This window comes from Schistocerca piceifrons, chromosome 6 (genome assembly GCF_021461385.2).
Source record: "Schistocerca piceifrons isolate TAMUIC-IGC-003096 chromosome 6, iqSchPice1.1, whole genome shotgun sequence".
NCBI lineage: Eukaryota > Metazoa > Arthropoda > Insecta > Orthoptera > Acrididae > Schistocerca > Schistocerca piceifrons.
Window position 1 is genome coordinate 232,695,297 of NC_060143.1, and position 26,173 is coordinate 232,721,469.

At 41.3% G+C, this 26,173-nt stretch overlaps 1 protein-coding gene across 1 annotated transcript in view; it reads left to right on the forward strand.

The window, feature by feature from the left end:
- The window catches only part of LOC124803060 (centrosomal protein of 120 kDa-like), a 192,631-nt gene that overhangs the window by 107,723 nt on the left and 58,735 nt on the right, over positions 1 to 26,173 (forward strand). Inside the window, exons 6-13 of the mRNA XM_047264187.1 lie at positions 1,045 to 1,790; positions 1,955 to 2,201; positions 2,289 to 2,424; positions 11,852 to 11,955; positions 12,033 to 12,215; positions 24,646 to 24,699; positions 24,786 to 24,941; positions 25,028 to 25,167. Of these exons, the coding sequence (XP_047120143.1) occupies positions 1,045 to 1,790; positions 1,955 to 2,201; positions 2,289 to 2,424; positions 11,852 to 11,955; positions 12,033 to 12,215; positions 24,646 to 24,699; positions 24,786 to 24,941; positions 25,028 to 25,167 (1,766 nt within the window). The remainder of the gene's footprint in view (positions 1 to 1,044; positions 1,791 to 1,954; positions 2,202 to 2,288; positions 2,425 to 11,851; positions 11,956 to 12,032; positions 12,216 to 24,645; positions 24,700 to 24,785; positions 24,942 to 25,027; positions 25,168 to 26,173) is intronic.

Here is a 26,173-nt window from a genome sequence, read left to right on the forward strand (position 1 = left end):
TGGCAAGGAAAGCGTTTCTGAAGAAGAGAAATTTGTTAACATCGAGTATTAATTTAAGTGTCAGGAAGTTGTCTCTGAAAGTATTTGTATGGAGTGTTGCCATGTATGGAAGTGAATCATGGACGATAAATAGTTTGGACAAGAAGAGAATAGAAGCTTTTGAAATGTGGTGCTACAGAAGAATGCTGAAGACTAGATGGGTAGATCACATAACTAATGAGGAGGTATAATATAGGATTAGGGAGAAGGAATGATCGGTTGGTAGGACATGTTCTGAGGCATCAAGGGATCACCAATTTAGTATTGGAAGGCAGCGTGGAGGGTAAAAATCATAGAGGGAGACCAAGAGATGAATACACTAAGCAGATTCAGAAGGATATAGGCTGCAGTTCTTGCTGGGAGATGAAGAAGCTTGCACAGGATAGAGTAGCAAGGAGAGCTGCATCAAACCAGTCTCAGGACTGAAGACCACAACAACAACAACAACTTGCGATATTGTTTACCACAACTGACACCTCATTGCTAGATTACTTATCATAAAGAAAACTCGTTACAGCTATATTCAGTGCAGAAAGTGCTGTTGAGTCAAATTATGCTGAGACTCTTTTCACATAAAATTTTCTATTAAGACAGCAAATATGTAGATTGTAGTGTTTCACTGCAACTAAGACAAAATTAGAAAGATTCATGTTATTTGGTTTAAATAACTAAAAAAAAGTGTCATTTATTACAGACAATTGTATATTATGCTTCATTTTGACTCTGTGTGCAATTTTAGTATTTATTTATATAAGTGCCAGTTTTGCCTAACTTCACTACAAACTGAAAGATTCATTCTGGACATAAAACTGTTTCACTTATATTCTGTTCAATTACATTGCAGGCATAATTTGGTACTGGGTGAATCACACATTTATTGATTTCTTGTTGCTATTGCACACAACAGATGCTTGTTTATTGTCATGTGGATAAAGTACATAATTTTGTTCTTGGTGATAATTAAGTGATTTTGTACATATAAGTTAGTTTATTTTTCTGTTTCAGCTTGTAACTGATACAGAAGATCAGAATTCAGCAGAAATGCACTTTAGTTTTAATGTGTTGGGAGTAACAGTAAGGACAAATCCATTGGTAAACATATCTGAACCAGTTGTTACAATGAAAGAGAGAAGCGTTTTTCGCATCAGAAGTTCTCTAAAAATATTACAGAACTATTTTTTAAGTAAACCTGTTATGAAAATATGCCTGATGAAAGGGGAAAAAGAATGTGCTTCTTCAGATGTCGATCTCTCTGCGCTCATTCCTGCTGACAGAATACTAGAATTTAATAATGAATCATTCAGCAAGTGTGTAAAACGTAAGAAGCATTGCATTTTATGTACATCAGCCACAGAAGTGCCACAGGAAGTTGCACATGAACCATTTGTTGATATTTTGGTGAAACTAAAATATCTTGGCACAGGTAGAGAAGTTTTGTTACTGAACACTGAAGATACAGAGCTAGCTAGAACACCACGGAAAAAACTACCAGTTGAAACTCTTGAACTTAAGGATGTTGCAACCAGTGTTAATATACCAGATTTGTCACTCATGGAAAAGATTGCTGAAATTAATGATGATTGTATTACACCAACTCCAGGCACTCTGAACACAGCTGTGGGACCTGGAAGTTTCTGCTGGTCTGTCAAAACAAGTGATAATGTTGAGCCATATCATATCTACTGCCTGCAAATAGAGTTACAAGAGATCATTTTTTACAAGTATCCACCACAGGAAAATTTCTTTTTTATGTAAGTTTCCATTGATATTGATAAATATTTAGTTTGATGAAATCAGAATATGCCATTGCTACTAGATAAAACTTTGAATTCAGAAAATATCTTATGTATTTATTCCACAGTTAGAGATGAAAGCTGTAACTTGAAGTTAAACATTTATGAGTGTGTTTTTACAGATTTAACCACTCAAAGGCACAAATTTTAACAACTGCTCTTGATGAAATTTGTGTACATGAAGTGAACAAATATATACATTTACAAGGCTTTGGGTGCAAAATGCATTTTGAAGCACCTGTTCAGGAGATTGATAAGCAGCTTCTGACGGAACCACCAACAATATCAATTTACAATAAGATAAATGGAGAAAATATTAAATTTGCGGAAGCACAATTAGATGTGGCACTCTTGTTCTTAAACAGAGAGGTAGTTTCAGAAATCTCATTCTGTAAACTTTTAATTTTGTTTCTATTGTATTCATGATAATGCTACAGTGTTGATAATTTTTTACAGAAGCTCTCTACGTCATCTGCATTAATATCAGCACTGAACAAGGGTGAAATTGTTGGCATTTTGACAGTATCAGTGACACTCAAGGATTATGGTCTTCAGCTGCCCATGGATGTGAAAGCTAAATATACTTCGTTAGGTAAAAACTTGAAAAGCTGCATTCTTTTTTACTTCTGCTTGGTTGAATCCTTTAGTGTGCAACATACAAACAGTGGGTGTCTCAGCTGATCAGTGTTAATGTTAAAGTTGCGGACTACAAATTCAGAGGTCACCAGTTTGATCCCTGGTCACATCTAGGATTTTTAATCTGTCACTTATCACTTCTTTCACCTGCAGCAGTGTTTATTAATTTGAAAAATGCTGAGTTTACATCATGGTTCGAAGTCCATGTTAAAAGTATAGGTCCCCTGTAACTGCCTGGTGAAGCCAATTCAGAGGTCAGAGGAAGGCTATGGCATACTGCCTCCTGTAGGAACATACCTATTAAAGCAGTGTGGTGTTCAGATCAACCTTCAGGTTGATGACCACTTTATCTTGTTTTATGCTAACAGTGTACATTAGCACCAAAAGATTAAAAATGTGAATCACTGATGCCATGTGAATATATGCAGATTATCAGAATACCATGAAAATCATCAGCTTAAAGTGATAAAAATTTGTCTCATGCTACTGACAGACTAGTAAAACAAAGTCCAGGGGTATTAAAGGCTGTCAACAACTAGGGTCCTTAGCTCTGCAGCTTGACTGGAGTGTGATTATGCATGTGGTGGGTGGTTGGGGGCGGGGCGGGGGGGGGGGGGGGGGGGGGAGTGAGAAGTGGGAGGGAGCAGTGGAGAAGGGGAAAGGGTGCTAATGGCTTGGTGCGAGGCAGGAAGTGCACAAGATAGGAATGTGAGAAAGAGGGGCAGTGGGTGCATGGGATAGGAGTGCAACACGGGCACTAGAAGCAGTTAATTTGTGTAGAGCACAGTGATGGTGATGTGGAGGAGTGGATTGGTAAATGTTGTCAGCAGTGGAAGAGGAGACAGGAGAAGATAGTGTGGGTATAGGATGAGTGAAGTTAGGGTCATAGGGCAGGGGCTGATAGAGACAGAGACCAGGAGGATTACACGAATCAAGGATGTGTCACAAGAATAGCTCCTATCTACATAGTTAAGAAAACCTGTTGCTTAGTGGGAAGGATCCAGATGGCAAAAACGGTGAAGCAGCCATGCTTCTATAAACAATTTGTGTTAGTTTTTTTTGCAACAAAGACATCGATATGATGGTTTTGCATTATTCACCCCTGTTACTAGGATGGTCCTCAGGATTGGAATTATCACTTTCTTCTTGAAATCTGGGGGTATTTTCCCAGTCTCAGTAAGTAGGTTCCAATTGATTTAGGTTGCCGTAATTTTGCACAACTGAAGAGGCTTCCAGGTTAGACTAGCATCTGTCTTTAGACTGAAGACCACAACAGACACAATAACATACCCTGACGAGGTGTCATCCATAGTCTTCTGCCCTGTTTCTTTGCCATGGTGTTATCCCTATGATCGAAGAACTAACGTGTACATGTGTTGTAAACATAGATAATACATTGAGTGACATTGGTAGTGTTCAGTAGCTGAGCCCTGGTTGTGACAGAAATTTCAGTTTTCACGTTAGATGCATATAAATCAGTTTACTATGGCAAGGTATGAGTGGACTGATGGGTGGAATGAATGGTGCTACACTTTTTACCTTCTTAACAGCACCCACTGTTTAATCAAAAGATTTTATAGCAAGCACCGATCATACATAACTTAAGTTAGGCAATAATGTAAATAAATAAATAATTGATAAAACCCTCTAAATAGAATGGGGGAAGTAAATGGAAAAGATGACTGAATAACATAGTAATTTCAGTGATGAGTTTAAAATGAAAGGTCACAAAAATATGATGATGGCCTTACAAGAGTATATTAAAAGCAAGTCTGTTCTCCCTCAAGTTGAATGATGAAAACTGTAGCAAGTGCAGTTAAGTTGTGTAAAATAGTGAACTATTTGGCAGAGTCCCCAGCAATTCAGCAAACCCAGCTGTGCTATCAAAGTAAAAATTTTGATGAAACTGTACAGTTAAATTGCCTCATTTATACTGCATCATTATTCGCAAACTATTGTCATGAATATACGATCACATACGCCAAACTAATGTCCTTCAGTCATAAGAAAAACACAATACTCAAAAGTGTTATGACAATGAGTAAGTCCATTGGACCATATATGGCAGGTGACATTGGAGGTGTGGGCAGGTTGGTTGGCTCATGTGGAGATGCAGCATTGTCGCGTAGCTCACATGGCAGATGAATTGTTGAGCTGTGTGTGTTGGTGTTCTAATTGCAGAGGTGAGGATCGCCATGGTTCACCAACAGTGGAGGAGGTCTGTTTTGCAGTATCCATGCTGCTTTGAGGTGGTTAAGGGAGACAAGAGTTGGTTTGTCATTAATAAACATGTTGAAGATATGGGTTCCACATTTCAGCACTTTGTAGGATTCTGAATAAGAAAGGTGCAATGTGGGACATATGATGTCATCATGGAACATCAGTTGGTGACATTGTTCAAGACCTCTAGGAATAAATTCCTTTGATGTGGAGTATGGTGACAGTAGAGTGATCCATGTGTGGTGGATGTGATTTTTGAAATGTCATACCAATTGAGGAAGAGTGAACTCTTCGATGTTGGTTGTGGACAGAGTATAATCAGCAGGGAGTGCAAGGGATTGTGCATACACTGTTTTGGCAAGTATCATCGTCATACACAATCTGTATGCCTAGTAGGACCCATGGAAGTACCTCGGTCCGTGAACCGTTGGGGCACATGAGCACCACTTTCATTGTTCTATGCTCCCTCTCCACCAAACCATTGCTTTGTGAGAGGTAAGCAGTGGTGCATATATGAACAGTTCCAAAGAGGCAGCAATGAGCGTTGAAAATGGCTGACTCAATCTGTCTGCCCAAGTTGGTCTTAATATGGTCAGGTACGCCAAAGGACGCAATCTGTAGTTCTACTAAAGCCCATGCGATGGTGTCTTCTGTGATATCGTGAAGGGGCCTGCCTCCACCCAGTGAGTCATTTTATCAATGGGAGAGAGAATATAACAGAATCCTTTGCACTCAGGCAATGGCCCAGTGATGTCAGTGTGGATGTTTTTAAACGTGCTATCGAGATGGGAAAGTTGCCTATTATAGGTTGAAGTGTGTTGCCCAGTTTTTCTTTGTTGGCGGGGTAAACAGAATGAGATTTTCACTTTGCAGTGGAGTGTGCGCTGATATGAAACTTCCTGGCAGATTAAAACTGTAGGCTGGACCGAGACTCCCGAGTTCTTGTCTCGGTCCAGCACCCAGTTTTAATCTGCCAGGAAGTTTCAGGCTAAACAGCATTGTGCCCAGTGGTGAGTCATGTTTTACATTAGACCACACAAAGTGGTCTGTTATGAGCTGTGTCATTACCTGGCACCAGGGTGATTGAGGTTGTGAAGTCTGTCAAATACTTTGCGTCACATGTTGAGGGGTACCAGTGGCCATGCTTTCCCTCCTGACACATCACAGAGTAACGTGGTGGTCACTGAAGGCAAATTGCATAGTTTAGTCTGAAGGCTCATATATCCATCAGTGACTAGTTGAGTGATGGTGAGATCATTTGTTTGTTCTTGTGCCACTCGTTCATTGTTGTATTACAGGGAGATTTCAGCTTGTGCCATTTGTTCGTAGTTGCATTACAGAGAGATTTCAGAAATATGTGAGAAATAATTGGTGATGATATTATCGGCTCCATGCACTTGTCGGATGATGGTTGTGTGTTGTCCAATAAAATCCAAGTGATGGAAATTTAGGGGCTAGCATCTGTGGACAGATTGCAAATGGTGTCGACCATGATCTGTGAATATTGTTACATGCTGAACTTTGACGTCTTCATTGAAATAATGCACAGAGAAGTAAACTGTGAGCAGCTTGCAGTTGAGTGCTGACCTTTTGTATTGCATGTCCGAGAGTTTCGCAGAGGAAAATCAAAGTAGTTGTGGCACACCATTATTAATCTGGTGAAGAATTGCTACATTTGTTGTGTTGCTTGTGTCCATTGTAAGTGTCAGTTGCACCTCTGGTTGTGGGTGTGCCAACATAACTCTTTGAACCCTGCAATTTTTGGCATGGCATACTCTTGAATCATTTCTTGGGGTCAGGATAATTTTCTTTTTCCTGAGTTTGTCTTTGCCTTACAGTGCATTTGTTAGCAGAATCTGCAACTTTGATGTCTGTGAGAGGTTTCGACGGTAAAAGTTCAGAATCCTGAGGAATTGTCACAGGTAGTGAAATGTTTCTAAGTGAGGAAGGTTCCACACCAGCAGCACACATTCAGTTGTCAGTTTGATGCCATTGGCATTAAGAGTGCCTTCCGTCTGCTGAAGTTGTGATTTCATCTTGTTAATGACTCTTGGGCAATGTGGCTAGAACCTATTCTAGATGCCATGACTGCTCATCAACAAAACATGAGTGTGCCATCAAGATATGTAGAGCAGAAGGGGAAGCGAAATAGGAGACTGCCACTGAACCACTGCCAATCATGCACAGCATTTTTAGGCCCTTATGGCATAAAGAGATACTCAAACAGTCTGAATGGAGTTAAAATGGCAGTCTTTTGGATGTGATTGGGGTCCATAGATATTTGCAGGTGGGCACACTTGCAGTCAATTGTGCTGATAATTTTAGCACCTTTGAGGGTGTGCACAAAGTCTTGTATGTTGGGATTGGGGTAGCTGCCATGTGCTGTTCGAGAATTGGGGACTCTGTTATCACCACAAAATCTTGTAGGGCCATTTTTTCTTAGGATTGATCTAGATTCTGGAGGCCCAAGGATTGTCTGACGGGCAAACAACTACTGCCTGAAGGAGTTATTTAACTACAACTTCAACAAATTGTAAATCTGCTGGGACTAACCGTGTGGATTGTGTCGAACTGGGGGTCCATCCATGGTCATTATGTGATCCATGGTTCCATCACGAACAGTACGGGTACATGCACATATACGTGAGGTCAGGAGCACTGTTAACAGGCACTGCAGTTTGCTGACTTTGGGATGGTTTTCAGCAGCCAGTGGGGTCTGTATTGGCATGATGTGTGCTGGAGTGGGGAGGGGGGGGGGAGGGTCTTGCCCATGTGAGGGTGTGGGGCCATGTCCAGCTGTTTGTTGCCTGCCATGCAGAGCTGTTCGTGTTGCTGCTAGGGCCACAGAGGCAGGAGGCAGCAGTGATGCGACATTGAAGCTCATCGTTTTCGGTATGGAGTTATTGCATCCACACATTACAAGCAGTATAGCGTTGATGTGTGTGGAGCATGTTCTCTGAAAGTTGGCCACATTTGCAGAGAATGTCACGGGCATTGCGTTTTAGGAGGGGAACAGGGGGCACTGATTGTGAAGGCATGGAAGATGTGGAGGTAACTTGCAATCAGTTGCCTGAGATGTGGTGAATATGCATGGGCTCTTAAGACATCAGGGTCAGCTGGTGATGTCATAAAAAGTCAATTCCAATTGCCTATGGATACAGGGTGTGCCTGACAGGTGCACAGTGCATGTGACTCTGCCGTATAGACAAATGTTGGTGTCATTGGTATCCTGGAGTGTGAGGGCGGTTGTAGGTTCAAAAGTTGAAACAGATGAGAGTGGAAGTGAGCTAACATCAGAGGCCATGTCTGTTAGTAGACATTGGTTTGATGCTTTGCCCAAGGTGAAGAGACATCCGTGAGCAACAGTAGAGGTGGGTTTGTTAGGTATTTAGTGGTTTGGAGGTAACTTGGTGAGGTGTCATGGGCTGGAGTGCCTACTGCAACCCACTCACGGAGTCTGCATGCTTTGTTGCCAAATTGTGTATGATGCAGGGTGGTCAGGATAAAAGTAGCCAATGTATTTGTAAAGGAAGTGCAGTGAAATTACAGAAATGAAGAGCTGAGATGGATGTACCATTTTTTTGCAATGAAAAATACTGTGAAAAAAAAACATTTATAGAAGATGTTGATAGTGACTTCCAACAACATCAATACACAGCTGTGCATGTCTATGCACATTCAGATACACCCAGCGTAAAGTTCGGGTGTCAATGGCAGCAACTTCATGGCAATGTTGTCTTTCTGTTCCGGTATTTTGGGTGGACTTGTTTCATAGACCTCGCTCTTCAAGTGTCCTCACATGAAAAAAATCAAATGTCATTAGATGCAGCAAACGTGGAGGCCATCAATGTTTTCTGACAGTTCGTTCCTCATTGAAGACATCATGGACTCATTCCAGGAATACCTTAAGATGTGTGGCATGTTGCCCCATCTTTGCAGGAAAAAGCAGTATGGTCTTTCATATTCAGTGAGTTGAGCACAAAATTTATCAAAAATTTCCATATATGCAGCTGTGTTGAGGACAGTGTCAAAAAATATCAGTCCAGTGATACATGTTCCTGTTATACTACACCAAATTCTGATTTTTTTTATCATGGAGTGGTTGCTGACACACAGTGTTAGGGTCCTCCTTTGCACAGTACCTTGTGGTCAGTGAATTAACATGACCAGAAGGAAGAAACCATGTCATCATTCACAATGTAATGGAAAAAGTCTAACAAATCATCATTGATGTTATGCAAAAGTCATGTGCTATAAGCTACACATTTCAGACTGTCATCCTCTCGTAATCCCTGCACAATCATCACTTGAAATGACTTCAAATTAAGACTTTTTAATATTAACTGATAAATCCTCCTCCTTACATACACCTTTTGGGCCAGCCTACATGCAGACTTCTTTGGGCTCTGAATATTTCTTTGACAAATGTCTGCAATAACTTATGGTGTGTGAACTGAAGGAATTCATTGTCATTTTACATTTTGCACAGATCTGTAGGTGCACCAGTTTTTATACATATTCTGTATTGCTCTCTTTGCTGGTAGTCTTCTATCTGGATACTTGACTCTGAAAATTTCACGAGTTTCCTTAATCAAACCTGTTTTTGCGTATGCTTCCACATTTTCAATTCTTTCTGCTGTCAAGCAAGTTGTTTTGCAGACTGCAAAGCGAAACATGTAACTTCACTGATGAAATAAACTGAAATGATGAAAGAATGTTAACAATCAATTATTGCATAAAACTGTCCATTGTTGTAGCTGTTCATTTCAGAAGCTAAAATATTACATTCACATTCAAAGGGGAGGCAAAATACTTTTAACTGCTCCACCCCTTGGCAGCAGAGAGCAGGTCCTGGAGCTGGGGTGGGTTGCATGACGTTTTTGCTCTGTGTAGCTGTGGGTGTGGATGTGCAGGCAGCGATGAGTGTTGCGGTCTGCCATGATCATGGCCCTTTGTGTCTCATTGGCTGTGTTCATGCGGTGTGTGAGTGAGGTTTGCCACATACACTGCTGAGTCAAATCTTGGGATGCTGTTGCTTTTTGGCTATGGTGAATGACAGTGAACATTGTATCAGCTGTCTTTTGGCTGTCTCATTAGGGATCATGGTGGGCTTTAGGTCTGTCGGTAGTGTGATCAACCACAGGATGCACAGCGTGGCGTCCGATATAAGAGCTGGATCGGCCGAGGTGCAGAGGTAGCGCCAAAGATGTGACAGTGTAGTATCACCCAATTTGATCTCGTACATGATCTCTTGACAATGCTGTTTGCCATGCATGATTGTCTCTGTAACAGCACCACCTTGGCCGTCTTGTATCTATTTTCTGCTGGAGGCAATTTGATGATATTGTCAACTGATTCCCAGTGGCCTGCCAGGTGGCCGATCAGATGCATATACTTCAGTTGGGCATCAAAAATGCCAGTTGTCTGAAAAATGCACTCGATGATCGTGAACCAAAAGCTTGGCATCGAAAAGTGGTACTTCGAGCTGAGCAGCACCTGAAGATGCCAGTTTACCAGTGGTCACACTATGTCTGTGAAGTGTGTGAGGCAAGATGATTGCTGATCGTTCATGCATAGTTGGTTGTTGCATGGCCAATATGTAGTCCAGTATGGAAGACAGGGATGAGATGAACATGGCACTGCAGAGATAATTAGAATCGAGAAGGCACTAGAAGGTGTCTATGGAATTTGTTGGATTTAAGTCGGTTAAGAGGTTCATCATATGCCTCCCTTGTTGCAGTGGCTTACCACTATTGGCTACTGATGATGAAAACAGATTATTCACGCACTCAGTTTCCACGGTTGGATTCACACACTGTTCACACTGATCTTGCATGGTATTCCAATGTGCTGTGGCCATTGATGTAGGTACATTGCCAGTGTTGTGGTGTACAATGGCCATATTGTCACTGTGCAGTAAACACAATCGTGTTTGGAGACCAATTTGTGTGCATTTGCGGATGACATGGGGTGACCAATGAAGGAAGTGGGATATTAAGCTGGTAGTAAGCGACAGATAGAGATAACACACCTGGATCACTAGAATACTCTGTATTAAACACAGCACTAGTGAAATCATGTTGCATTGTACGAAAGAGCTTGCAAATTGCTCATGCCAAAAATGTTTGGTTTCTCTAGGACAATTTCCCTGCACATGGTATCCCACATAAATGTTATTTATAACTAACGTTGCTGAACATATTAAGGGAAAGGTTAATGCTATAAGGGGCACATGCTGACATCATGCTTTGAGTTTCTGCAGATTACCAGGAGTTTGGGTTCATTTGATTGAATTGTATTAATTACTATTGTTGTTACTCTTGTACCATTTGAGTTTCAGATAAAGCAAGTTTCTTTTTTTTTCTGTTTGCCGTATACATGAGCTTCAATTTGACATATATATGAAGAATGTATCTACATTGATTTGTCACTAGTTTAATTTAAAATGTTTGTTAAATCATAGTTAATGAAAAGCTGTGCACTAGAAGATATAGAGAAAGTGCAAAACTGCAATGTACTTGTGGACTCACACTCCACAGTTTGATATCTTCATATTTTTTGAGTCACCACTAGACTCAGTTTCAGTATTTTTCATATATTTCCAAGTTATATTAAGTAGCTGGAAAGTATCATTGGTGCACAAGTCTCCCCTAACTCGTGGGCTTTACCTGCCATTTGCTGTCACCTAACCCGTTTGTAAGCACACGTGCTGGGCTGTCTTGCTGCAGTGTTGCTGGGCCATATCCCAGGCAAATCCAAACCATGGCTGTAAACTAACAAAGAAATATGGTTCTCTTATTAATAACTTGAATACACAGTTTTAATGTTCCGCAGTAACATCTATTTAATAGTATGTGGAATATCAATACTGTGTATTCAGTTTTTAATATGTCTATGTTTCTCCAAGAGCTGATGGAATATTCTGCAAGTATTATCAAATGATTATCATGTTGCTTGTATATGTAAAGCAGCATTGTATTATTTAATCTCTGAGAAAATGGTCTTAAATATATCGTACAAACTTTTAAAAAAGTAAAGAGTGGAGGAATTTATTAAAATCATTGACTATTTCATGTACCAAATAGATGTACAAACATTATCTTACTTCATAAATTAACAACGGCTATTGACAATGTACAGTTTTGTAACCTTTTATGTTATAGAGCAGGGTATGAGCCCATTGGTGTGTAATAACCAGTTGACCTCAAAAGCTGTGAAGGAATTGGAAGAATGGAAAGCAAAACAGAAAGAAATTTTTAGGGAGCAGGTTTGAGCTTTATATATTGTATTTAAATTAATGTTTCTTATTGACTATTCATATTCATGTAGTTAATATACTTTCAGCTACAGAGGAAAGAAAATTATTATTTGAGTGTTTTATCAGCAAACTGGGAATTAAAAAAGGAAGAACTTGAAAAAGCTATTAACAGTAACATACAGAAATTTAGTGCTTTAGCACAGTCGCTAGAAGTCTCAGCTACCGAACTTTATGGACAGTGTACACGAGCCAGGGAAGAAGAAATTCAAGTAAGCCACAAGATTTATGTAAATATATACTTTACATTCAATTGGAATATTATATGTTACAAAATAATTTTATAAATTTTGTTTCATAGGTAAATTCATTAGATAAAATGAGATCAATTTAAAAAATGCTTTCATAAATATGACAACTTTTGTGGACACAAGATGGTATAATCTTGCCACCCTCTGACTTGAAGACTGGTCAGCAAAGTCATTTATTGCCTGGTGTGTAGCTTAAGATGAATGCAAACCATAATGCAACTTTCCATTTTTCACTGTAGCACAAAATTGCCAGAAGTGTTGCAAAAAAGACTTACAGGACCACAAAGGAACTGTAACTCTATAATTTGCATTTGTAATAAACCCTGAACTATTATTTATACACTCCTGGAAATGGAAAGAAGAACACATTGACACCGGTGTGTCAGACCCACCATACTTGCTCCGGACACTGCGAGAGGGCTGTACAAGCAATGATCACACGCACGGCACAGCGGACACACCAGGAACCGCGGTGTTGGCCGTCGAATGGCGCTAGCTGCGCAGCATTTGTGCACCGCCGCCGTCAGTGTCAGCCAGTTTGCCGTGGCATACGGAGCTCCATTGCAGTCTTTAACACTGGTAGCATGCCGCGACAGCGTGGACGTGAACCGTATGTGCAGTTGACGGACTTTGAGCGAGGGCATATAGTGGGCATGCGGGAGGCCGGGTGGATGTACCGCCGAATTGCTCAACACGTGGGGCGTGAGGTCTCCACAGTACATCGATGTTGTCGCCAGTGGTCGGCGGAAGGTGCACGTGCCCATCGACCTGGGACCGGACCGCAGCGACGCACGGATGCACGCCAAGACCGTAGGATCCTACGCAGTGCCGTAGGGGACCGCACCGCCACTTCCCAGCAAATTAGGGACACTGTTGCTCCTGGGGTATCGGCGAGGACCATTCGCAACCGTCTCCATGAAGCTGGGCTACGGTCCCGCACACCGTTAGGCTGTCATCCGCTCACGCCCCAACATCGTGCAGCCCGCCTCCAGTGGTGTCGCGACAGGCGTGAATGGAGGGACAAATGGAGACGTGTCGTCTTCAGCGATGAGAGTCGCTTCTGCCTTGGTGCCAATGATGGTCGTATGCGTGTTTGGCGCCGTGCAGGTGAGCACCACAATCAGGACTGCATACGACCGAGGCACACAGGGCCAACACCCGGCATCATGGTGTGGGGTGCGATCTCCTACACTGGCCGTACACCACTGGTGATCGTCGAGGGGACACTGAATAGTGCACGTTACATCCAAACCGTCATCGAACCCATCGTTCTACCATTCCTAGACTGGCAAGGGAACTTGCTGTTCCAACAGGACAATGCACGTCCGCATGTATCCCGTGCCACCCAACATGCTCTAGAAGGTGTAAGTCAACTACCCTGGCCAGCAAGACTCCGGATCTGTCCCCCATTGAGCATGTTTGGGACTGGATGAAGCGTCGTCTCACGCGGTCTGCACGTCCAGCACGAACGCTGGTCCAACTGAGGCGCCAGGTGGAAATGGCATGGCAAGCCATTCCACAGGACTACATCCAGCATCTCTACGATCGTCTCCATGGGAGAATAGCAGCCTGCATTGCTGCGAAAGGTGGATATACACTGTACTAGTGCCGACATTGTGCATGCTCTGTTGCCTGTGTCTATGTGCCTGTGGTTCTGTCAGTGTGATCATGTGATGTATCTGACCCCAGGAATGTGTCAATAAAGTTTCCCCTTCCTGGGACAATGAATTCACGGTGTTCTTTTCAATTTCCAGGAGTGTATATTCTGCATTTATGTCATCTGCTTCAGTTACTTTCTGTTTTTTAATTTGTTTTTCAAGAATGGAAATCCCTGGATGGAAAAATACATTAATAAAGGAAAGACAACCACTGACCTATAGTTGACTTATGTCTCACATAGAAATACACAACAGAAAACTACTTATAATAGCTTTCAAGCTCTTTCTCTTTCTCTAGTAGAAGTTCACACATTCATACACACAACAACACATACATCCAAAAGCACACACCCATACCCACAGAATTATCAATAGTGGTTGCCTGGGCAGATGGAGGTGGGGAGGAGGCAGAGAAAGACGCAAAAGGCAAGAAGGGGGTAGTAAGATAGTGTGAGGAAGGTCTTTCCGCAGCTGACTTAGCGTCTGCACAACAAGATGAAAGGACTTCAGAGGGTGGAGCATATAAGAGGTAGGGAGAGGGAGTAAGAGGAGAAAATGGAGGGGAGGGGAGGAAAGGAGAAGAAGGTGGAATGAGGAGGGGAAAGTGGGGGGAAGAGGGGAGGAGAGAAAGGGAGAGTGGGAGAGAGGTAGAAAAAGGGGAGAGACGGGAAAGGGGGGGAAGAAGAAAGGGAGGGGTAGAGGGGTGAGAGAAGGGTAGAGGGGGGAGAGAAGGAAAAGAGGGAGGGCGAGGAGAGTGAAAGAGAGAGGGAGAATGGCCACATAGGGGGAGGAAGAGTAATTGCAGCATAGCTGATACATAACATGGCTGTTTTCACATGTGGCCCTGCCTTTTGTAAGGTAGGAAATGAATCATACTGGACTTGGAAGGAGATGGTGGTTTGGTATAGGGGACAGGTCTTGCAGCTGGGTCGACCAAAAGGTAATGACACATGGTATGCAGGATTGGGAGTAGGATTGTAATAGGGGTGCGTAAGGATATTCTGTAGGTTGGCTGAGTGGCAGAAGACAACTTTGGTGATGGGACACAACTTTGGGTGATGGGGACATCCCTCATCTCAGGGCATGATGAGAGGTAATTGAAGCCCTGGCGAAGGACGTGGTTGAGTTTTTCAAGGTCAGGGTGATACAGGGTTATCAGAGGTGTGTTGGTTGGTGACTGGTTATCAGGGTTCTTTGTGTCATAGGTGGGGAGATCTGTTTATAGATGAGCTGGATAGGATACTGTATGTCAATAAAGGCTCTTGCAAGGTTATCGGTAAATTTCTATAGCTCCTGCTTTCCGCTACAGATGTAGTGTCCTTGGGAGCAGTAAGGCAGAGGCTTCTGACATGGAACATGTGCAGCTGTCAAAGCAGAGGTACTGTGTGTAGATGGGTGCATGATACAGGGTGAGGAGCCATAGTGGCACTTGAAAAGGTGAGAAAGGTGATAAAATATTTTTAAAAGTTGATTAAAAGATGACAAATTACTTCAATAAACAAATATGGCACAAATGAATTGTTTTTATTTTTGGTAATGTTCTGCCAAAAAGGCCAGTGTAGACCATAATAAATTTCTCTATTATGATCATGGATGGAATATGGCCTTCTTTTCAGTCATACAAGTTTATTAATGCATGCTCATATATTGGTAATTCAGTGTTGGTATCATCATCCACAAACAAAATATATATCACATTTTTACAACTAATGAAATTCTACAGATTAGTACTGGAAAAAGATAACAGAATATTTTTGGACTGCTTTTTCTTAGGAATTATAAAAAAAAGTGAGGTAATCATACTAGATTGTCCTTTTTCAAGATTTTTTGAATGGTTTACAGTTCCCTTCCTTTCACACTTTCTTCTATTTTCAAGAATTGTGAACCATCAAGCGTACACTGGACGCAGGAGGACCTTAATTTCTCCTGGCATATACAGTGTTCAAATAACTTATAGGACTGCAACTGGGTGACGTCATAAATAACTACCAATATTTTGACAGGAGCACACTATGCCATTTTCAAGGAAAGTAAGCATTATAAGCACTGAGCAAGCAAATGTAAAACCTCGGTTTTCAGAGAAACTCCGTAAAGATAAAACACACACACACACACACACACACACACACACACACGCAGTGGCACTGACATTGTTGTTTTGGACAAAAGATGCAGTGTTGACTGTGTGATTCAGTTATCACAGGATCGGTGCTGACCGCACAAACAGTATTGAGAGAAGAACTAACAGCTATCTGAAGAAAAGTTCCTTATTGCAGAAGATTATTGAGAATCTCAGTTCTTATTGTACTGTTCCCCCTAGGTTACATGGCCTCCCTAAGGTCCACAAGCAAGGGGTTCCTCTTCCTTCAATTGTGAGTAACATTGGTGCTTTGGCGTATTGTGTAGCAGAACACCTTGCTACTCTGTTGCGGCCTATAGTAAGTTGGAGTGAGCACCATATTAAGAACTCAGTGGATATCTTATGTCAATTAGAGAGGATTCATTTGAATGACTCTGATATTCTAGTAACTTTTGATGTGGTCTCTCTCTTCACTTGTATCTCTCTGTCTGATTCATTAAGTCGATTGAGGGTATTAATGAACTTGTTTTAACATGTGTTGACGTCCACTTACTTCATTGAATGACCAGTACTACAAGCAGACAGATAGAGTTGCGGTGGGAAGCCTATTGTCACTTATTATTGCCAATTTGTTTACAGAAGATTTCGAGGAACATGCCTTGGAGTCAGTGAGTTGGTGGCTTTGAAACCTGCATGTTTTTTCAGGTATGTAGAAGATAGTTTTGTTGTTTGGCGTCATGGCAATGAGACTTTGAATGGCTTTTTAGAACATCTTAATTCAACCAACCTGAATATTTGTTTCATGATGAAGGTGGAAAAGGATGGCTGTCTTCCCTTCCTCGATGTGCTGGTCAGGAGCAAAGTGAATGGTACTTTGAGGCATGTCATTTAAAGGAAGCCTACTCACACAGACTTGTATCTGCGGGCTGATAGTTGTCACCATCCAGCTTAGCGTGAAGGGGTATTTTATACCTTGGCTCAAAGGGCTAATGTTGTCCTGGACCCTGAGAGCTTGTCAGCCGAGTTAGCCCATCACAAAGTTACCTTTCATCAGAATGGTTATAACGAAAGACAGAGTAGATGTGTGTTGTGTTATTGACCAGCTGTGCACTGGGTGAATGACAATTATACCAAGGTGGCACCAAAGTCTATGACCTTTTTGCCTTCTGCAGGGAGCATTTCAAACAGGATTGGTCATATTTTGCAGAAACATGAAGTGTGTTTTTCGACCACCATCTTTTTGGTTGTGTAAAGAATTATCCTAGTTTGCGTAAGGTGGGTTTCTACCATATTCTTTGCAGTTGTGGCATGTCATGTATCGGTCAGACTATCAGCACTGTGGAGAACTTGTGTACGAAGCATAAGCAGCACACGGTTACAGTAGCTGGGCAAATCTGCCATTGCAGAACATTGTCTTGGCACCAGTTACCCTATGGAATATAACAACATGAAGACTCTAGCATGCACTTACAGCTATTGGGGTAATATTATTAAGGAAGCTGTTGAAATTAAATTAGCAAGTAACCTTATAAATAGAGAAGGTGGTTTTTGATTGATTTCTGTATGGAATCATGCTCTCTCATTTGTCAAAAAACAGAGAGACAGAGTTTATGCTACTTTACCCATTAATTATTTCTGTCTCTACCAGTAACTGCTGATGTCGGCCATTTTCAGTTTGTGATGGCACTATTGTTTACAGTGTGTCTGTGTGTTACCTTTACAGAGTTTCAATGAAGACCGAGGTTTTAAATTTGCTTGCACAGTGCTTACCTGCTGCTGTTTTACCTTGAAAATGGCAGGGTGTGCTCCTGTCAAAATATCGGTGGTTGTCGACGACATCACCCAGCTGAATTCCAGTATGTTATTTGTAAGCAGGTCGGAATTTCCAGCATATCCTTAGCTCTCACAATCCTCCTGACCTAAATCCCTGCCTGACTGTTTCCCACTGCCTCACCTTCCCTTTTCCCTTCTTTCTCTCTTCCCTCTCTCCCTTCCTCCCTCTTCATCTCCACCTTCTTCTCCTTTCATCTCCTCCCTTTTCCCCTCCCCCCTCTCTCCCTGTTTCTTATACACCCTAACTCCTGAACTGCCTTCATCTTGTTGTGCCATACTGACTCATTTGCCTCACCCTATCCCACTACCCCCTCCAAGCCTCGTGCATCCTTTCCCTATTCCTGCCTCACCTCCAACTGCCCAGGCAACTGTTATCAGTGATAAGTAGTCAGTCATGCTGTGCCCACAGATGTTTGCATTTGGGTATCTCTGTGGTTGTGTGTGTGTGAATATGTGTACTTCGAATAGAGAAAATCAAGAGCTGAAAAGCTAATGTAAATAGTTTTCTGTTGCATGTTTCTATGCGCCACATGTCAGTCAGCAGCAAGTGAGTGGTTGCCTTTCCTTTATTTCACATAATTGGTTTTTCATATTTTTGAAGCTCTTTTATTGTTGCTGCTGATTGTGGGTTCAAGATCAAGAATCTAAGATCAGTTTCCTATTCCCCCCACTCAGAATAGAATCAGTGAATCCTACTTGTCTGCACATAGAGTAAATTCCATGTGCAAGCATGAGGAAATTTTCTGAATGTTTGCCTAGCATGTATCTGAGGCTGGATATGGCTTGTGTATGTCACCTAGTTGGATGAGAGGAAACACTCTAAAAACGACATCCAGGCTGACTGGCGCATCAACCACATTTGTCGGGCAGATTCGGACAGAGGCAGTTGCGTCTCCTCGTCCCAGAAGCGTGTGCTTTAACACACAGGGCTCTCTGTTGAAATCTCATTTGTTCTAATTTGGGTCTGAAGTTCATCTCCTTCTTCAGACAAGTCTTCCTATTCTCTCTGTTGGTACCATAGGCCATTGTAGTGCTTCATTTGTTTCTATTTACATATCATATTAGTTCTTACTGTTCCCTTCTCAGTCCCAAGCTATTTGTTATTCTTATCAGATTATTATTTTACCAAGGGCTTATGCACACAATGTGTATTTTTAAAGAAAAACTTTGTAATTTTTAAATTTGTTCTTGCAGGTAAATTACTTTGTCTGAATTATTATTTCTGTCTCATCCCCCAAATGAAGTGATAACTCATTGTGTTATTGTGTTACTTACTCTTGCTTTAAACTTATTACATATGATTATTTTTATTAATTTCATCAGTGTGTTATATAGTTATTGATAAAACTTTTCAACTTTTTCTTTATTTCCTTCTTCAGGAGAAAATTTTTTATATGAGCAGGTAACTCTATTTCGAGTCTGAGTGTGGCACACTGTTTTAATCTTCCAGGAAGTTTCATATCAGCACACACTCTGTTAAAGAGTCAATATTTCTTTCTGGCAACTCCACTTAGTCTCGCTGTCCTAGATATGGCTCCCCTTAAGGAAGTGGTAATTTTGAATCCTCAGTTTCAGCCTTAATGAATGAATGTATGTGGCAATTCCTGGTTTTGGGTGTGCTTTCTGTGTAACACCACTATAAATCATTATGTACTTATAAATTTCATACATTCTTTGAAGTTTCTTCTTTGTTTTTGTAATGACTGACTGATATGGTCCCTTTCTTCAGTATTGCTTTTCTTTTTAGTTCCACTTTTTTTGGATGCAAATCCCCTCAGAGTCTAGATGACAGTATGTAATCTTTCCGAAATTTCCATTCTCTTGTACTTTCCTTTCTTTTATCTTCATCATGGTTTTTCTTTGGTTGTCTCAGGTGGTGAATTCGAGTTACGTAAATACCCTTTATAGCTTACCAAAAATGAGATCATTTTTTTCGTATTTGGATTATTTGCTATTCACTTGTTAGGATGTTGTGTATGTAAATGTGCCTTGTGGTAATGTGACTCAATATTTTTCTTAAACAGACCTGCGTACTAATTACATTTTTATAATAATTAATAATCATAAACGTGCTTTGAATTCCATTTTTCATTAGAATTATTAAAAAATATTTTATGCAGCCTCACAATTTGTGGTCACAAACAGTTCTTGCAGTCTTGTAAATCTTAAATCTCACAGTGCGAATCAGATCCTTCTGTATAATGGATACTCTTATTTATGCTGCTGGCTATTAAAATTGCAACATTGTGAAGGTGGCATGGAGCAAATGTTCATCAGCATTTCTGCACAGCTGCACATAGTGGGTAGGAGTGACACCATCTACATTCTGTACTTAAGGAAAGATTACACGGTGGGCTTGTCATTCAGAAATGATATTTGGATGTCAGTTGTTTGTGTAAGAAGGAGAAATGCCTACCAGCATGTGTGTTAGAATTCAAATGTCATAGGACCATGGCCCTACACAACTAGCACCAGAGAAGACCAAAGTATTTTTGTCTGCTCAGCTGTGCAAACATGGCACATACCTTGGCCAAGAAATGGGCTTGTTTGCAGCAAGGCAGGTATCAACATGGTCAGTGTGCTGACAGTATCATGGGTGGTTGTTGTGACTTCGCTCAATAGACCACCAAGAACTGAGGTGCCAAGAGTGGTGCACCAAACAACAACATTGGCACCATTTCATCTTTTCAGATACCTTAGTTCTGCATACTGCATCACAGTGGATGTATCCGAGGAAAACAAATGTTGTCATATTCCATTTGTCATTGGCATACAGGTCCAGCACTTGGATGGTGGTGATGTGGTGCAACTGGGTACACAAGGTGACCATTCTGGTGCTGACCTTTGGACACCACCTGTTGCTTTTCTGATTGTTATGGTCAATGATGTGCACTGTCTTCCAGGTCTCTGTGACATTATCTTCCAACAAAATAACACAAGACCACATATTTCTCCTAACCTGCACTGTTGTCCTTGTCAGTTTGTTTTCTGTTTCTGTCACCCATTGAAAACTCCTGGTCACGGATTACCAAGAGATTGGCACGTGATTACTTGCCAGCCACAGCAGTTGATGAATTCTGGCATAGAGTTGAAGGAGCATGAAATGACCTACCCGTATCTGAATCCAAACTCAATTTGGCTTGATCAGCTGAGTTAGAGTCATTGTTGCTGCCAGAGGTGTCAACTTTGTGTACTAAATTCTGCACCTTGTACATCCCCTAATCCCCTACAAATTTAATCATGTATTCTTCCTACTATACTGTATATACACAGTAAGTAAAAGGCTATGGTTCCGTTGTTCCAAGCCAAGATGGTATTGGATGAAGAGGAGGTTGTTCTTTTGCAGCTAGTTCAGGGAGGAGTGTGGATGTGTGAGGATACGGTGAAGGAAGTCTGTTTTCTTACTAGATATGGAGGATATTACCTGTCAGTGAAGGCCTTACTGAGACTGTCAACATACTGGGCAAGGGAATTTTTGTCATTGCAGACACACTGTCCGTGGGTGGAAAAGACTATAGGGGAGTGGATTTTTCGTGTGGAAGGGATGACAGTTGTCAAAATTCAGGTACTGTTGATGGGTAAGGTACTTGATATGGACAAAAGTGTGGATGGAGCCGTCAGAGAGGGTAGGTCAATGTCCAGGAAGGTGGCAGACTGGGCTGAGGAGGACCAGATGAAGCAAATGGGAGATAAGACACTGATGTGAGAGGGATGGAGATAGGGTATCTCGGCCCTGGGTTCATATCATGTATATATCATATCATCAGTGAACTAGACAGGTTTTGGGAGGCAAGGAAGGTTTGTTCCAGATATAACATAAACATATTGGTGTAGGAGGGTACTATGCAGGTGGACATAGCTCTGTTATGGATTTGTCTGTTACCTTTCCCTCAAAGGAGAGATAGTTACATATGAGGATGTAATTAGAAGTGTAAGGAATGAGGTGGTGAGTTTTGGAGTTGGAAGGATGTTGGGGGGTGTAGTGTTTGATAACAGCAAGACCATGGGTATAGGGGATGTTGGTGTTTAGGGAGGTGATATCAACACTTACAAGTAGTGATCTAGGTGGTAATTGGGTGGGGATAGTTGAGATTCAGTGTAGGATGTGTTTCATAATTTTAATATGAGGGGCTGGGGTATGAACAATTGATTTGAAGTGTTTATCAACTAGAGAGGAGGTTCTTTCAGCTGGAACACAGTAATCAGCTATGGTGGGGGGTTCACTGAGGTGACAAGAGTTATGGGGTAGGAATACACACTTATACATGTGGCAGTAGTATCATGTACACAAGGTAAAAAAGGGTAGTGCCTTGGCAGAGCTGTCATTTGTACTTAGGTAATTTATGTCAAAAGATTTCTGATGTTGTTATGGCCACACTATGGGAATTACAAATTTTGAACGTGGAATGATAGTTCGAGCTGGACGCATGGGACATTCCATTTTGGAAAGCGTTAGGCAATTCAGTATTCCGAGATCCACAGAAGAGTGTGCCAAGATCACCAAATGTCAGTCATTACCTATCACCACAGGCAACACAATGGCCGATGGCCTTCATTTAATGACCAAGAGCAGCTTCATTTGCATAGAGTTGTTTTTGATAACGACAAACAACACTGCATGAGATTACCACAGAAATCGATGTGGGACATACAGTAAACATATCCATTTGGCCAGTGCAGCAAAATTTGGCATTAACGGGCTATAGTAGCAGATGACCGATGCAAGTGTCTTTGCCAACCGCACAACATCGTCTGCAGTGCCTCCCCCGGGGATTGTGACCATATCAGTTGGACCATAGACAATGGGAAAACTGTGACCTGATCAGATGAATCCTGATTTCAGTTGATAAAAGCTGATGTAGGGTTTGAGTGTGCCACTGACTCCATGACCATGGATCCAAGTTGCCAACAAGGCACTGTCAAGCTGGTGGTGGCTCCATAATGATGTGGGCTGCATTTACATGGAACACACTGGGTCCTCTGGTCCAACAAAGCTGATCATTGACTGGAAATGGTTATGTTTGGTTACATGGTGACCATTTGCAGCCATTCATGGATTTTATGCTCCCATACGATGATGAAATTTTTATGGATGACAATGTGCCATGTCACCAGGCCACAATTGTGAGCAATTGGTTTGAAGAACACTCTGGACAATACAAGCAAATGATTTGGCCACCCAGATCACCTGAAAAGACTCCCACTGAACATTTATGGGATATAATTGGAAGGTCAGTTCATGCACAGAATCTTGCACTGGCAATGCTTTTGCAATTATGAATGGCTATAGAGGCAGCATGATACTAAGATGTAGACTTTCATGGCCAGAAATGTCATGTCCATTATAATTATCCGGGCTGTTATGCCGTGGTCGGTTGATGAATTCTGTGTCAATTCCCAACGTTTCGTCCCCGTCTGCAGAGGACATCTTCAAGGGTGTCTGTAGCTCGATTGAAGGTCCAACACACCCACTGGCTCGCTACTGACTGCCGCTAAATTCCGTGCTCATGCGCTCCCATGCCGAGGCGTGACGTCATGTGTTTTGAAAACGTCAATGCAATTGGCCGCTGTCCGCTGCTGTCGATCGCCATTGCCATCACCCAGTAGTGGACGGGTGGTACACATCTTCTTCAACACCAGCATCCATATACCATTTAACTTCATGCCCTCCTCCTTTCGCTTGAAATTATTAGGGTGTTTGGCGATTTCGATTGCCTCCCTGTAGAGCCTTTTGTAATATCCGCTTGTGGCCGCTAGTACTTGCGTCTCCACGAAACGAATATGGTGGTTACCTGGCTGGAAAGCATACTCTGCAACAGCTGATCGTTCTGTTTCTCCTCTTCTACAATTGCTGTTGTGCTCTTCTAAACGTTTTGAAACAGGTGTGGATATGTTTGTGTGGGTACCACTAAAAGAACTGTTTCAAAACGTTCCCTGCTGGGAATTGAATGCGGGACCCCATGACCTATGTAATGAGTAGTAATCTATCTTAATTCATAGTGCCCTAGCTAAGGTTGTCAGAGGTTGGTGCTGCCAGTTTGAAGCCATCTGACCTGTTTGTTTTCTGTAAGGGGCTGTTGCTTAGATGGTTGCCTTCACCATGGCTCAAAAGTTACACCCCAGTGAGGATAATAGGACTTGGTCTAGCATTGGACAGATCGTTGTGAGACATACTTTGACTGGCTCCTCCATTCAGGCCTGTCTGACAAGGGTGGTACTGTGGATATCTACGCTTCTGCTAGTATGATCTTAAGAATCTTTGACTTCCAAATGGCGATTCATCTGACTATCGGGCTAAGCCACTGCTTGATATGAGGAACATGCAAGAGAAATCACATGCGTGGACTGGTCTACAAAGCTATTAGATTCTAAACAAACTGAAATGTTGGGTATCTCGTAAGACAACATATGAAATGCAAGGGCTAGCATCAAGTCTTCCTGGTATGCATTGTTGGGCATAATGTACTATACATTCTGTGTCTTGTCCTCTGCAGGTTACAGAGAGCTGCAGCATTTTAGTATGGTCATTTCATTGGAACCAGAAAAAAATGTAGCACAGTATCTCCAGGTAGAAGATCTGTATACGTAGAATCTGTATATGTAGAATACTTTTCGTGCGTTATTATTTTACAGCATTCTGTAATCCATCATTCCTTTTATAAGTAATTTTGGTGCCAGACATAACGACCTTTAAAAATAACTGGAATTGTGCTACTCTCTTGGGCAGTGACAAAAACTGCTTTTGTTTTGTTACCAAAAGTGTGTAATCTGTTTTTTTGTAAGTTGGCTCTATTGTTACCAACACTGATTTTCTTTTCAGCTGCAAGAATTAAAGGAAATGTACAGAAAAACTCAAGATGAACTGAAAATTGAGGTAAGTATTTTATTTTCAATTCTTTGAAGTTAAAAAAAGGAATATTTATGAAATTCTTGCAATGCCCTGATTGGTGTGATTTTTAGCGAACCAGTCACGAACTTGCAAGACAGGAATGGGAGAAAGAAAAGGCCACATTGAAACAGAAAAACCAAAGTCTTGAGGAAGAACTTAATAAATTGAAAGATACAATCTTAATATTTAATCCCAGTGGTGAAACCTCAAACATAGTAGCAGAACTTGTAAGTTTGTATTCATATGACATTCAGAATGAGAAATTGGTAAAGATTAAGTTTTTTTTAAATATCATGTTTTGTTCACATTTCAGAAGGAAATGGAAGCCAAATATCAAGATGCCCTCCGTGCAAAAAAGTTTTTTAAAGAAGAGCTGGCCTTACTGCTCCATGAACACAGGGAAGAAATACAATCACAGATGAAACACAATAAGGAGGAACTTAAAGCCCTGGGGTAAGAGCCATCCGATGTGTTGTTTTCAGGCTGAGAATTTGTAATGAAATACATGTTTTTAATGTGAATATTGTCTCTGTCAGCTCCTGTTCAATGAAATTCATTTCTTACACAAGGAGAAGTTCTTGGTGTTCAAGAACCATTTGTGGTAAATGCCTCCTTAAACACACCATAAATCTACAGTTTTGATATTTCATAAGAAAAACTATTTTGACATTTTTATTTGCTGTCCACTTCAGTTGAATTACCTTTAAGTTTATTTTAATTTTGGGAGAATGCAAATATTCATTAGAAAATGTTAAGTATATTGCATTTTTACAAGATAGTTTCTGTAGTTCATTTTGTGTACTGTGAAAGTTGCCACTTTCAGAATAATGAGCTTGTTGTAAGGGTTGTGGATCTCTGTGAACCTAAAGATACTGTCAAGCAGATTTTTACTGTATCAGGACCTGCACCTACATGAGACTGACACGAGCTTGGTCCAATGTAAGTTTAAGAATGAAAAAATTTTGAAAGCTGGAGACAAGGTAAATAGCCTTTAAACACCAATAATGGAATTTTTACTTCTTATCATGGACTAGGTCTGTATGGTCTGATTTACCAAAGACTGTTTTTACTGAAGTGTCCTGCCACCTGGGCTTTTGAAGAGTTGTGTAACTCATTATTAATATGTTACAGTCTAAACTGGCACCTAGTGTCAGTAGGCTGCAATTTAAACAACACTAGTAGTAGCCATTCCCAGTCCCATGATGAGTGATCTGCTGACAGAAATTGGGGACATCTAAATAACAAATGAGTGTTTGCATCCAATTCCTATCTTGTATGACATATCCTCACTTTAACTGTAGCATCGCTTGTCTTCTATAAAATCTGGTTCACTGCAGTAGTTCTCATGTGGTGTTTGACCACTGTGAACTTTGGTACGACTCCCTCATCATGACATAGTTGTAGGAAAGCCAATTGTAACTTGTTAAAGCCAATCTTGGCCTCAGAGTACCAGGGATTT